This window comes from Fusarium sambucinum, chromosome III (assembly GCF_050947815.1).
Source record: "Fusarium sambucinum isolate potato_lamoka chromosome III, whole genome shotgun sequence".
Taxonomy (NCBI): domain Eukaryota; kingdom Fungi; phylum Ascomycota; class Sordariomycetes; order Hypocreales; family Nectriaceae; genus Fusarium; species Fusarium sambucinum.
This window is the reverse complement of record NC_139292.1, coordinates 1,943,302-1,956,838: the sequence shown is the minus strand read 5'-3', so window position 1 is coordinate 1,956,838 and position 13,537 is coordinate 1,943,302. Positions and strand designations below refer to the sequence as shown.

At 48.4% G+C, this 13,537-nt stretch overlaps 6 protein-coding genes across 6 annotated transcripts; 4 read left to right on the top strand and 2 right to left on the bottom strand.

The window, feature by feature from the left end:
* Window positions 1-750: 750 nt before the first annotated feature.
* FSST1_010840 (cation efflux family-domain-containing protein) lies at window positions 751-2,525 on the top strand (the record flags this gene model as incomplete). Its single annotated transcript, XM_083233912.1, has 2 exons — window positions 751-1,804; window positions 1,867-2,525. 2 exons carry the CDS (start codon window positions 751-753, stop codon window positions 2,523-2,525), a joined length of 1,713 nt encoding a protein of 570 aa, XP_083080536.1.
* A 1,964-nt stretch (window positions 2,526-4,489) lies between these two features.
* On the top strand, window positions 4,490-6,746 carry FSST1_010839 (xylulokinase; the record flags this gene model as incomplete). Its single annotated transcript, XM_083233911.1, has 3 exons — window positions 4,853-4,976; window positions 5,010-5,458; window positions 5,511-6,746. The coding sequence occupies 3 exons, from the start codon at window positions 4,853-4,855 to the stop codon at window positions 6,744-6,746; spliced, it is 1,809 nt and encodes a 602-aa protein (XP_083080535.1).
* A 63-nt stretch (window positions 6,747-6,809) lies between these two features.
* On the bottom strand, window positions 6,810-7,746 carry FSST1_010838 (Pre-mRNA-splicing factor Cwf15/Cwc15; the record flags this gene model as incomplete). Its single annotated transcript, XM_083233910.1, has 4 exons — window positions 6,810-6,863; window positions 6,983-7,156; window positions 7,211-7,666; window positions 7,714-7,746. 4 exons carry the CDS (start codon window positions 7,744-7,746, stop codon window positions 6,810-6,812), a joined length of 717 nt encoding a protein of 238 aa, XP_083080534.1.
* A 234-nt stretch (window positions 7,747-7,980) lies between these two features.
* On the top strand, window positions 7,981-8,915 carry FSST1_010837 (exosome non-catalytic core subunit RRP45; the record flags this gene model as incomplete). Its single annotated transcript, XM_083233909.1, has 2 exons — window positions 7,981-8,144; window positions 8,198-8,915. The coding sequence occupies 2 exons, from the start codon at window positions 7,981-7,983 to the stop codon at window positions 8,913-8,915; spliced, it is 882 nt and encodes a 293-aa protein (XP_083080533.1).
* Window positions 8,916-9,151: 236 nt separating this feature from the next.
* Window positions 9,152-9,859, bottom strand: FSST1_010836 (Arf family GTPase ARL3; the record flags this gene model as incomplete). Its single annotated transcript, XM_083233908.1, has 2 exons — window positions 9,152-9,744; window positions 9,811-9,859. The coding sequence occupies 2 exons, from the start codon at window positions 9,857-9,859 to the stop codon at window positions 9,152-9,154; spliced, it is 642 nt and encodes a 213-aa protein (XP_083080532.1).
* Window positions 9,860-10,997: 1,138 nt separating this feature from the next.
* On the top strand, window positions 10,998-13,170 carry FSST1_010835 (bifunctional K:H/Na:H antiporter NHX1; the record flags this gene model as incomplete). Its single annotated transcript, XM_083233907.1, has 5 exons — window positions 10,998-11,040; window positions 11,102-11,137; window positions 11,205-11,351; window positions 11,410-12,066; window positions 12,119-13,170. The coding sequence occupies 5 exons, from the start codon at window positions 10,998-11,000 to the stop codon at window positions 13,168-13,170; spliced, it is 1,935 nt and encodes a 644-aa protein (XP_083080531.1).
* Window positions 13,171-13,537: the final 367 nt, after the last annotated feature.

Below are 13,537 nucleotides of genomic sequence, written 5' to 3'. Positions count from 1 at the left end.
GGGCAGTACGTTCATCAAGTACAAGGAATCAGAAAGGTCAACTGGACTGTCCGAATAGAAGTATTGATAAAGGTGTGAAAGCATACATGCGGTCTAGGTCTATATGCGCTGTACCTGAGCTCTAGGAAACTTGGCAATCGATAGACTACTAAGATAGGACCTGACTAAAGATCTACCTCAGCGGTCAAGGGCAATTCCGGAGACCGGAACGTTGGGAAGCCATATCAGGCGAGAGTGTCGTAGATAGTGGGTTCACTTTACTTTACTTGACTTCACCTTGTCTCGTCTCAATGGCTCTTTCTTTCTCTAATAATTGCCGCAATCAACTTTTTTTTTTATCAATCAGTGGAGCTAAAGCTGTGAGCTGTCTAATCTGATAATCTCGATAATCTTGTTTCTGCTATTTCTTTCTTCTTTCCATCTAAACTCAACTCGACTTGTTTAACTCAATTGACTGATCAAATACCCCGAGTTATTTGATCCGTATTCGACCGAGCCATATCGGCGTATTGAACCAATTCCGAAACTTGAAACTCCGTTAACGGGCATAACGTCAACAACAACAGCAGCACCAATTTTATATTGTCTTTCCTTTCCTTTCCTTTCTTTTTTTCCAACTGTGCAACGCGACGACGCAACGATATATACATTTTACACGCAACCAATTATCCACTGGAAGCCGGCTCTTCTCCCACTTTACGGACTTCCTCCAATCTCGGATATATGTGTCTCCCGCAGGCCGGGCGTCCCATGGGCCCAGGCGTAGGTGCAGGCGCAAGCACAGGCGGAAATATAGGAGGAGTGGTACTGGGAGTGACGTCGCCAATAGCCACAGCGCAATGTCGCAGCGCTCACAATACTAGCTGTCGCAGTCGTGGCTTTGCCTCGTGGGGACATGCAAGACACCCTAATGTCCAAGTCTCTCCTCAAAATTCGTGTCGTGGCCAGATGCTTCTTCTGCGTTCAAATACTGGCCCTCGTCCTCTCCACGTCGCTTGTCCTCGCCGTTTACGCGCTTCCATCTTCGCTGCACTATCAACTTGTGCATACCTGGCAGCCTCGTCTAAGCTCTCGACCCACCACCAGGCTTCGCCAAATACCATCTCCTACGCTCGCCCTTCAACAAACTCTCTACCGCATTTAACATCTTTTCGCACCAGACTTCAATCAACACCATCTCTTGTTGAAGCCTCAATGTCCCAGGTACGATCGCATACCGACTCTGGTCGCGACCAGAAAGATGGTCACAAACATAGCCACAGCCATGACCACAGCCATAGTCATGGCATTTTAGGGGGTCACCATCACCATCACGACAACGCCTACCTAACATCAGGCAATAAGGACGACCCAGGCGTCCGCATCACTCGTCTCGGCTTGGTCTCCAACTTGGGCATGGCAATTGCCAAGTTTGCTGGTGGATATGCTTTCAACTCCAAAGCTATGACTGCAGACGCCTGGCACAGCATCACTGATCTTGCATCCGATATTTTGACTCTTGCCACGGTTACATGGAGTCTGAAGCCACCAACAGACAAGTTCCCTATGGGCTTTGGCAAAGTCGAGAGTTTGGGTTCATTGGGTGTTTCAAGCATGTTGTTAATGGGAGGCCTATACATGGGCTGGGATAGCGGCATCAGTCTCTACGGTCACTTTTACCCGGAAGCAGCACACGGTATCCTCGAACACGTCGGACACGGCCATAGCCATTCTCATGGAGCCGCGGCACTTGGTATTCCAAGCATGCACGCAGCTTGGCTCGCCGCAGGAACAATCCTGATTAAGGAATGGTTATATCATGCTAGTAAGTTCTATCCAGCCACGAGGCTAATGATGTATCGAAGAACGTGAACTGACAAATCACAGCAATGAAGGTTGCGCGTGAACGCAGATCGTCGGTTCTCGCATCAAATGCTATTCATCATCGAGTTGACAGTTTGACGGGCTTTGTCACTTTGGCTGCCATCATAGGAGCTAATATGATGGAGAACGCGGCGTGGCTGGACCCCGTCGGTGGTTTGCTCATCTCAATCATGGTTATCCAAGCTGGTGCCGGAAATACTGTTTCTGCTTTCCGTGAACTGGCTGATCAAGGTATTGATGATGACATCAAGTCTTCGGTATCAAAACATGCACACAAAGCGTTGAAGAATGTGGCAGAAGGGCAAGAGGTTTCCCTCCGCGAAGTGAGCGGCATCAAATCAGGACAGAATTATCTCGTGGATCTTGAGATGACAGTGCCCGGAGCGTGGTCCGTCGATGCAACACAGCAGGTTGAGGATGCAGTACGGACACAAGTAGGAGGCAAGGTGCGTGGTGTGCGAAGGGTTCGTATCCGATTCTCACCAAAGGAGGCAACTTCCAAGGCCAAATTTGACGACTTCATTCCCGGTACCGTGATTCTGCCCCCAGAGACAGAGGAGGATGTGTCTGAAGCAGAATCGGACCATGATCACGGCCATGACCTGAAATCAAACGGCAACCAAGAACATGGCGATGGCCTCCGGAACAGGAACAAGCATTAGAGTGGAAGAAGCTCAAAGACAAAACGACCCTCCACTCATGTTGACTGTTATTACCTCTGCTCTTATGGCACGTCAAGGACAACCCTGTTAGCGATCAGGGGCTAGCTTCGCTTGGGAATTGAGCTGCGGGCCAGTGGAGTCTGGCCAGGTGAGCTGAATTGACGAGCGACTAGTCAAGGAACATGAGACGCGAATCCAGCAGTAGCTGGTAGCTGTTTACCTGACGAACAACGCCAACAGTATATATCTGTACACGCCTCTTTTCATATTCTTCTTGTGGAATTAGAGATTCCTGTTGCAGCAGAAATCGACCTAGAATGGCGGAGGGATGCATAGGGAACATTATAGACACCGGAAGAGAAGGCACAAGGAAAATATTTCAGAAGCTATACATCATAGATGGAGCTACTAAGGATGAATGGCTGTATCGATACCCAGACAAGATAGCCAATTGGGTTTGGCTTGTGTTGCCCATTTGAGGGTTGGAGAAAAAGTAATATGCAGGCCAATCTTTGTGGTATTGCTCAGCTTAGACGCGCCCCAAACAGGAGTTAGGGGACTACTCTATATATAGGTGTAGATCAAAACAACAAGAATGGGAATACTAGACAACGAGAAGAAACGAATGCTTTGCTTGAACAGAGCTGAGTGAATTCATACCGCTGAGCCTTGAGAGAGTATTGGCAAGTGTCTAGCTACAGCTTGTGCATCCGCCTCACACGGAAACACATGTCTCTGTTTGCCTGGAGGAACAAATATTCATCACAGCTGACAGTGAGAAATTAATTATTCTGTACCTGAATTGGCTTCTTCCACACCCCCTAACGTTGTTGAACTGTACAAACTGTCGTTACAAGCGCTCGTTGCCCATTGGCGCTTCACTGGGTCTTTAAGGTCACGGGTCTTATTGGCCGGGATATAAGAGATGGGTGTGAAGGTTAAGATGGTTCTTGACAAATTTAGGCTAAATGCGAACAGAACGCTGGGATTGATGAAGAGATTGAGTACGTCCAAGAGAAAATTAACTCTTTTCTGCACATGTCATAATTCACAAAACGGATAGCAGACTAATGAGAGGTTCTCTAGGTACTACAGCTCGAAAGTTGGATAAGAATGTCGATCAGTAGGGAGTCTCCTTGGCATTGGTGTTTCTCCGCGTTTGTTGATATATCACCATATACGGATACAATGCTTCTTTAATGTCTTCAAAAATAACTGTTCATCCACAGTTGTCTTTCTACACCTTCCTCTGCCTGATCCATATCGTGACTTGTCTCAATATCTGCGTCTGTCGTTTGAAGTGTCGTAAGGTCAATGATATTCTTTCTATACACGCCCCTCCTTGGTCCCCAGGCTGCCATTTGATCGAGCCTCCAGGGTTCGAAAAACTGGGGTTGGTTTGGCGGGACATGACATTCCATGCCAATTGCAAGATACAGAACACTTGTAGCGGAGACAAAACCCCACGTTGATATGGATGATGGAAACCAAGAGAAAGTATCCATCTTTTTTCTTCCTAGAGAAAAAGACTACGTAGTTATAAATTGGCCAACATGTTATGATAGGTAGATAACGATAATGGCCAGGTAGTAGTTACGGTTGCCAGTATTCTGATCAAAAAGTATCTGTTGAAATAGAGTACAAAATGTCGGGATACGGATATATACCCCCGGACATGTAATTGTGCTCATATGACCTCTGAGCTCAGTATTGGCGTGTTCTTATTTTTGGCTTTGGATAAGTTGGACAAAGAGAAAAGTACAGGAAGAATAAATCCAGCCATTTCTATAATAGTGTTGCGTGTTTAAACTTGGGCGTTCTCACATGAGTCTGGATTACCCATTACTATATTCACACCTCAAGTTGCCATCTGAAGTTTTCTGATGCATGTTACCCACTGAAGACACTCTTTTAGTGTGTCTATCTCTCATTCTTCCCTGCTGGGTTGACGGTGGCGGTCTAACATGATGCAGTTACCGGCAGTGAAGCATCTATTGTACCTACTGTACCTTACCTCAGCTAAGGCAAGGTACGACAGTATAAAGCCCAGCTCGTGGCTTTTTTTCTGGTGTTTTCCTCAGTCTCACTCAACTCAATCCTACCACTTACACACTTTGGTCACTCATTGGTCCTTGTATAACCAACTGTACCTTTGTAAATTTACAGTGCAGAACCTCCAATCTTTACGGGGCCTGCCATTGACATCCCCTGTCGTCATAACTGCTACCATTGACGTCGCTGTGGTTGGCGCTTTTGGATAGTTTCCTATCTATCAATATCTTGACTGATTTCATACGTACCACCTTATCAACTTGAACCAATTCACGATGCCTTTCCTCGCTCGGGACAACAATAAGGACAAGTCTGCGGACTTCAAGCCTCTGTACCTCGGCTTTGATCTGTCGACGCAGCAGCTAAAAGGCAGGTCAAATAAGCTACCCTCAGTAACACGTTTCCAGCGCAGCTAGCTAACAGCATCTCCAGCTCTCGTCGTCGACTCAGACCTCAAGGTCGTTGGTGAAGCCAAGGTCGATTTTGACAAGGACTTTGGCCACAAATATGGCATCAAGAAAGGTGTCCATGTCTACGAGGAGACAGGCGAGGTCTATGCACCCGTCGCCATGTGGATGGAGTCTGTAGACCTCGTTCTTGACCGATTGGCTGAAGCTATGCCTGTCCCTCTTTCTCACATTCGCGGTATCAGTGGCTCTTGTCAGCAGCATGGCAGTGTCTACTGGAATGGCAACGCTTACGAGATCCTTCATCACCTTGACCCTCGTCTTCCCCTGGTGGTTCAGCTGCCACAGGCTCTCTCGCACCAGTGGTCGCCCAACTGGCAGGATCAGAGCACCCAAGCTGAATGTGATGCTTTTGATGCTGCGCTTGGCGACCGCCAGAAGCTCGCCGAGGTTACTGGAAGCGGTGCCCACCACGTATGTTAAGTACCGGGCTATATATCAAAAGCAACACTAACATGTATTTCAGCGTTTCACCGGAACTCAAATTATGCGTCTCAAGAAGGATCTCCCAGATATGTACGCAAAGACTGCTCACATTTCTCTCGTCTCTTCGTGGCTCGCATCCGTCTTCCTCGGTGCCATCGCTCCCATGGATGTTAGCGATGTCTGCGGCATGAACTTGTGGGATATGTCTCGCCAGACATTCAGTGAGCCTCTTCTCGAGCTGGCTGCTGGCAGCAAGCGTGATGCCCTGAACCTGAAGAAGAAGCTCGGCGAGCCCTGTCTGGACGGCGCCGCTGTTCTGGGCGCTATCTCACCCTACTTCGTGGACCGTCACGGCTTCCACCCCGATTGCCAGATCACGCCCTTTACCGGTGACAACCCCGGAACTATCCTAGCTCTCCCCCTCCGACCCTTGGACGCTATTGTTTCGCTGGGTACGTCCACGACCTTCCTCATGAACACACCCAAGTACAAGCCTGATGGTGCTTACCACTTCTTCAACCACCCTACAACCGATGGTCACTACATGTTCATGCTTTGCTACAAGAACGGAGGTCTGGCACGTGAGCGAGTTCGAGATCAACTCCCTAAGCCTGAGAATGGCCCCACTGGTTGGGAGAACTTCAACAAGGCCATTGAGAGTATTCCCGCCCTCGGTGCCGCGAAAGATGACGACAGGCGCAAGCTGGGTCTGTACTTCTACCTCACTGAGGTAGTGCCAAATATCCGTGCCGGTACTTGGCGATACTCGTGTGAGCCCGATGGCTCCGACCTTCAAGAGGTAAAGGATGGCTGGGATAAGGAGACTGATGCCCGAGTCATTGTCGAGTCTCAGGCTCTCTCCATGCGCCTGCGCTCTCAGAACCTTGTCGAAAGCACTCGACCTGGCCTACCTGCCCAGCCTCGTCGCATTTACCTCGTTGGAGGTGGCTCTCTAAACCCAGCCATTGCTCAGGTTATTGGAGAGTCTCTTGGTGGTAGCGACGGCGTTTACAAGCTCGACGTCGGCGGCAACGCCTGCGCCCTGGGCGGAGCCTACAAGGCTCTATGGGCTCTTGAGCGCCAGCCAAACGAGACCTTTGACGAACTCATTGGCAAGCGATGGACCGAGGAGGGTAACATTCAACGAATTGATGAGGGTTATCGCGAGGGAGTATACCAAAAGTACGGCAACGTTCTCGGAGCCTTTGAAGGTCTGGAGAAGAAGATTCTCGCCGAACAAGCTGCAGGTTCAGATAACGCACACAAGGAAGTGTAGGCAAGCGGTTGATTTATTTCCAGGGTATCTAATGTCTAAAAAGGAGGAGTTTGTCTAATGTCATTATCTAACGTACTTGCTCATGAAGCGTCGGTGGAAGTCGGAACGGAGGAGATCCTAGAGTTTGGGTTAGCGAACGTCGTCTTTTTTGAATGAACCTTCAAGAAGGAAGGAAGAATGCATATAGAAGCTGGCAAGATGCCATGTAAAAATAGAACAAATAAAAAAAGACATACGTTTACGAACTCCTTCTTCTTGCCCTTTTCCTCTGTGCCACGAGCTTGGTTCTTGAAGACCACGTCGTCGTCCCAGCGGCGCTTCATGTTGAAATCTTGCTTGTTCAGGAGAGGATTTCCGAGCGCAATGTTTCGTTCTCGAGCATCTTGTTCTTCTTGGAGTCGCTCTGCCTCCTGCGGCGTGTGTTAGCCCCAAGCCTACAATATTGAATGATCGTGTAACCATACCTCTTTCTTCTTTCTCTCTTCTCGCTCTTTTCGCACGCGATCAAGTTCTCTCTGTAGTTCCGCATCAGAATCATCATCGCTATCATCGTCGTCGTCGCTGTCCTCCTCGTCCTCTTCGCTGTCGTCATCGGCATCGATATCTCTTGTCTCTGCTAATATCCGTCGTCTTTTCGCTTCTATATCTTCTCCCTCTCCATCGGTGGTTGGAAGCGCTCGTTTAGCACCACCAGAAACGCTGGTCTCGTCGTCCTCGTCGGCATCATCGATCATAGCAGGGGCGCCGTTCTTCTTGGTGAAATGGGCGGCTTCAGCGGCGAGAAGCTCGGCAGCGAGGTCGCGAGTAGGATGTTCGTCGGCATCGCCACCTTGACCAGCTTGACGATACTTCAGTTGGGTATGGGCTGGTAGAAGACGTTGATGGTAGGCTGGGCCACGGAGGGCTTCTTTGCCACGGGCCTGCAAAAGTTAGCATGCGCTTCTATTGATAGACCGAATTTACGAACCGGATCAAACGTAGGTCTGTGAGCGGTAGTCATGGCGACAATTCCTCGATCTTTTGTATTTAAAAAATTGTAGTTTTACTGTTGATACAAAGTCTGGGAAACTGCCGACGCGAGGCGTACTTGCTCTGGAAACAGACGTGCCGGCCAAAAGTGGCGATTCACCGCCCGGCAGAATTTGTTCAATGTTTATCTCTGTCTATTACGCATTAACACTCTATATACACAGCATTGGTTCTCGACATTTTTACATAAAAATAAGATCCAACCATGCCGCGTGAAGCCGAGCCCTCTCTTTCTGAGAAGACGTTTCTTACTCAGGCCCTGAACGAGGGTTTGCGGTTAGATGGGCGCAAATTCGACGAATTCCGACCTCTTGAGCTCACTTTTGGAGATGAGTATGGAGTGGCAGAGGTGAAATATGGAAAAACAAGGTAAACAAAACTTCTCGAGAACATTTGAACAAAAACACTGACCTTTTTATCAGTGTACTGGCCAAGGTCTCGGCCGAGGTGACTGTGCCATACACAGACCGTCCTTTTGACGGAGTTTTTACAATCACATCAGAACTAAGCCCGATGGTCGCTCCTTCATACGAGGTCAACCGCCCTTCACTCGAGGAGATTCTTCTTTCAAGGCTTCTTGAAAAGACAGTTAGGAGATCGGGTGCCCTGGATACCGAATCACTATGTCTCATCGCCGGCAAAAAGTGCTGGTCCATCCGAGTTGATCTTCATGTTCTTGCCCACGATGGCAACCTTACAGATGCTGCCTGCGTGGCCGTCATTGCAGCCCTTCGACATTTCCGCAAGCCTGATTCAAGCATCGAAGGAGAAGTCCTTACTGTCTACACACCTGCCGAGAGAGAACCTGTACCTCTGAGCTGGCTTCATTCCCCATTCTGCGTCACGTACAGTTTCTTTGGTGATGAAGGAAGCCAAGTTCTTGTCGACACTACCTGGCTTGAGGAGCAAATGCGTGTTTCTCACTGCACATACAGTCTCAATAAGCACGGCGAGATTTGCCAGATTGCCAAGCTAGGAGGAGACGCCCTGGATGCGCCGCTATTTATCCAGTGCGCTCAGGGTGCGCTCAACCGATCCAAGGATCTTTCAAACATTGTGGATAACAAGCTTGCCGAGGACGCAAAGCGAAGGGACAGGGGAGGGCTTCTGGCAGAGTTGACGGCCGAGAACGATAGGTGACGCTAACACTTACAACTCAATGCCGATGAAAAGCAATAAGAATAAGGAAAATAGAAATCATGATACCCCGAAGAGAGATTTCCATGTGCTTCTCATGTTTCAATATTGATAGAAGTGATTCACTGATGCTCAAACCAAGACCCAGTACAATACGCCAGCTAGACCGGTCTATCCAAGTCTTTGTCATTGCTCATAAAACGCATTAATTGCACAAAAGAACCCCCAAGGTCGATCAGCTAGCGCATAACAGGCGGCCGAGACTCCTTGTTCCATTGCACTCGTGTCCTCACCCACTCGATAGCTTCTCGAACTCCATCGCCTGTCAGGGCGCTCAGAGCCAGCACACGTGAATCGCGAACGGCAGACCCCTTGTCTCCCTCCATAACCTTCTTGACCAAGCCTTCCTTGATGCGTATTGTCTCAACACAGTCCTCGCGGTCTTGCTTGTTTGCCAAGATGAGAAGGGGTACGCCTTCGGTCTCTGTGTGTTGTAGAACGTCTTCGAGAACGAGACGGCACTCTTCCAACCTGCCCAGGTTCTCATCGTGCTCAATGTTGCCGTCGCCGATATCTGTGCTGTCGATTATAAATACTATGGCATGGCAACTCGTGTAATAGCTCTCCCACAGCTTGCGCAGTGAGTGCTGTCCGCCTACGTCCCATAACTTCAGGTACATGTCCTGCAACGGTATTGTTGAGACATTCTGACCAACGGTAGGTACTGTCTTGAGTTTCGGATCGGGTCGGTTTGGCAAGAACATTGACTTGACTTGTTCGTGAAAGGTTGTTTTGCCAGCATTGTCGAGACCTAGAAGAATAACCGAATATTCTGGAAGGGAGATGTTAGTATAGGCTAACTCCAAAGAACAGAGAGGCGGTAGCTCTTTGTACTAACCTTCTTTACTCGTTGCATAGAGGTAGAGTCCTTTGGCAAGATGATACATTGTTGTCGCAGAGTTTACAGCTGGAAAATCGAAGCATCTATTGTGTATTTTGTATGCAAGAGGTGGATGCGACAGTGTGGCCGTTGAGTGAAGATAATACCTTGCGGCTCCAATGTGAAATGTTTATGTTAGTAGCTACCTATGGACACGAGCCTCTGCTAGGTGGACGTGGTCTCTGTCGCGGGGGTTTGGTTCCTGTAGGATTTAGTGGATAGAGCCACTGAAGAGCCTCATTGAAAACGCCCCGTCCCCCGCCAACCGCCCTGGCCTGAGCACGGACAGCCGCCCGATGAGCCCCGCTGACTTGCATGGAGTTGTACGACCATTTAAGATCGAGTCCTTGTTTGAGATCACAGGGCACAAGGTGGCATTTATCCTATTCAGAGTCCTTTTGATTTTGTTCCTACGGCTAGTTACTTTTCTTTGTCCTTCGATCAGATAGAGGCTAGTTTGGGCTGTCTTGGCAGTCAATGTGTAGAGCAAGATAGTATCTGAGGTAGACTTCCTTGACAAAAGACTGTAGGCGACCTCGCTTCAAAAAGGCATACATTAACTACCTAGTAGACAATGTTGATTATTGCGATCAAGCAAAAGCATTAGATTGTAGCTTGGGTTTTGTGTTATTACAAATGATTATGCTGCTTGTCTATAACACGGATTTCATAGTTGACTGTACCTACCTAGGCATCAATTAATTAATAGTGATGAATAGCCAATCAGAGTATTGCTTTATTGAAAGCTGTCGCCTTTCATCTCCTGCGCCTATCTTGGTTACTTGGCCCACCTTAGCTTAGGTGTTGAATCCAAGCTTCCTGGCCATCGCATATTCCAATCATCCCTCCATCCACCCATACCTCTCTATCCAGATACAGGTACAGCATTCTTTCTTCTGACACTTACAAATTTATTTGCTGCCTGGACCTTGCCTCCATTTCCATTTCCGCGTCATCACCAACTGTACGATCCGAATACTACTTCTATTGCGCTCTCGCCCCTTTGCGAATGTTCTCAGTATCGCATTTTACGAGGTTCGCGCAGGGAGTCTCCCACTTAATCTCGCCCTAAGCGAAGCGATCGCGATATAATTTCTAACACTTCTACGACTTTCGTCCATTCGTACACGGACGGCTCTTTCGCAATGGCTTCGGCAAAACTTGTTGGAATGGGCTTCCAGCTCCTTAGTACGCTACATCCTAGTCCGACTCGACTCCCACGACATGAGGGCTGACGTATTGAACATAGAGCGAGCCACCGATGAAGAAGACACCGACCCCGAGGGTGTGTTTCCCCACGCAAGACATGGACGATTCGATACACCTTGACAATTACTGACCATGAACTCCAGAGGGTGACTCTGCCCAGAAGGAACTGTTCGCAGCATGGGCGCTCTTCATCTCGATTATGTTGCTCATAGTCGCCTTCTTCACAAGCTACATGCTTCAGATGAAGAAAGTCACTGCTATACACGAAACGGTTATATCTATTTTTGCCGGTACGCTTTGGAAATCTGTCGTCATGCGATCCAATGCTTACACCCTCTCTTCTCATAGGAATGGTGGTTGGGCTTGTTCTTATGATCTTTGGAGGTGACTCCATTCGAACCATGATCAGCTTCGACTACCAGATCTTCTTCAATTTGCTGCTGCCGCCCATTATTCTGTCTTCAGGCTATGAACTGCACCAAGCCAACTTCTTCCGGAATATTGGTACCATCTTGACATTCGCCTTTGCTGGAACCTTCTTGTCGGCTGTTGTTATTGGCCTCATCCTGTACTTGTTCACCCTTATTCCCGGATCCTTGGAAATGTCCTTTGTCGATGCGATTTCAGTCGGCGCAACTCTCTCTGCTACCGACCCTGTTACTATCCTGGCCATTTTCAACGCTTACAAGGTCGATCCCAAGTTGTACACCATCATCTTTGGAGAATCCATCTTGAACGACGCCATTGCCATTGTCATTTTCGAAACTGCGCAAAAGTATAAAAAGGGCGAGGCTGCTGGACTTAGCATCATCAGTTTCTTCGAAGGTACAGGCATCTTCTTGCTGGTCTTCTTCTGCAGTTTGTTCATCGGCTTTTTTGTCGGTGTGGCAACAGCTCTTTTGCTCAAGTTCACCTACCTCCGCAGGACCCCCAAGATTGAGAGCTGCTTGATGGTTCTGATCCCATACGCTACTTATTTCTTTTCTCATGGTCTTCACATGTCCGGTATGTTACCTTGAGTCAATCTCTTTTTACCCGGATTCTAATATCTACGCAGGTATTGTGTCGTTACTTTTCTGCGGCATCACTCTCAAGCACTATGCTTACTTTAACATGTCGCGACGAACTCAGCTTACGACAAAGTTTATCTTTCAGATCTTGTCTCAATTGTCCGAGAACTTCATCTTCATTTACCTGGGACTAGCTCTGTTTACCGACAACCATCTTCAGTTCCAGCCTCCTCTCATTATTGTAACTATCCTGGCCGTTTGCGCTGCTAGATGGGTCGCCGTATTCCCCTTGTCCAAGGCTATTAACTGGTTCATCCGATACCGCGCCAGCAGACGAGGGCAGGAGGTCGGTGATGAGCTGCCCTACAACTACCAGGCTATGCTTTACTGGGCTGGTCTAAGAGGAGCTGTCGGTGTAGCTCTGGCTGCGTTGCTCACTGGCGAGAACTCTCCTGCACTCCGAGCCACTGTTCTAGTCGTGGTTGTGCTCACCGTTATCATTTTCGGAGGCACTACCGCTCGTATGCTTGAGATCCTTGGAATCCGTACCGGTGTTGTCGAAGAAGTTGACAGCGATGACGAATTCGATATCGAAACATTCGGAGGGGGTCTTCAAGTCAAGCGATCAGGAACAGGTATTGGCTATAATCCTCGCAGGAATGGCAGCGTCGCTCTTGGCAGCCTCGAAGCAGGCCAGTCTGCTAGTTATGTATCTGGCGCTTCGTCTCCGCACACGGGCGGCCGTCCTACAAGCAAAGTACGAAAGAACTCTATACCAGAGAGATCTGACCTTCTTCGTCATAATGATGATTCAGACATTGGTAGCGACATTGACGTCTCCGATTTACCACCTCCAGCTCGTCGCTCGCCACTTCCGCGCTCCAACACCGCTACTCCATCTCGTGTTGACAGTGCATACGCAACTCCTATATCGGAAGCACCCGGAGGCCAGCCCATCACCGCATCCAATGCGATCCGGCAACTCTGGACCTCGGAGGATCCTGCCAGTGTCTTCCACCATCTCGACGAGGACTTCATCAAGCCCAGGTTGCTTCTTCAAGGGGACAGTTCCAGAGGCGGTAACGGTGGACCTAGCTGAATGAATGTATATAGTGAATGATGGAATTGTGTGTTTCCCATTCCAAGTTGGGTGGGCTGTACAATCCATGTGCATGACCGGCGTTAGGTTTTAGTTGTATAGAAATATATTCATAATAGATATAAATGATTTGGTCTGGAGGTTCATCTCGCCTTCATCAGTTAAGAATTGTGTCACGGATTCTTAAATATGTACAGTGATTTGATTTGAATAAGGGGTGTTTGTAGTTGCCCTAAATGAGTAAGGACTTATTTTGCCATCTACATATTTTCATGTCTTTAATACTATGATTAATAAATAATCTACAGATGTCTCCAACTCATGCCTTCAAAACTTGACCCGCCCGTTGCTTCATAAGCAGTTACGC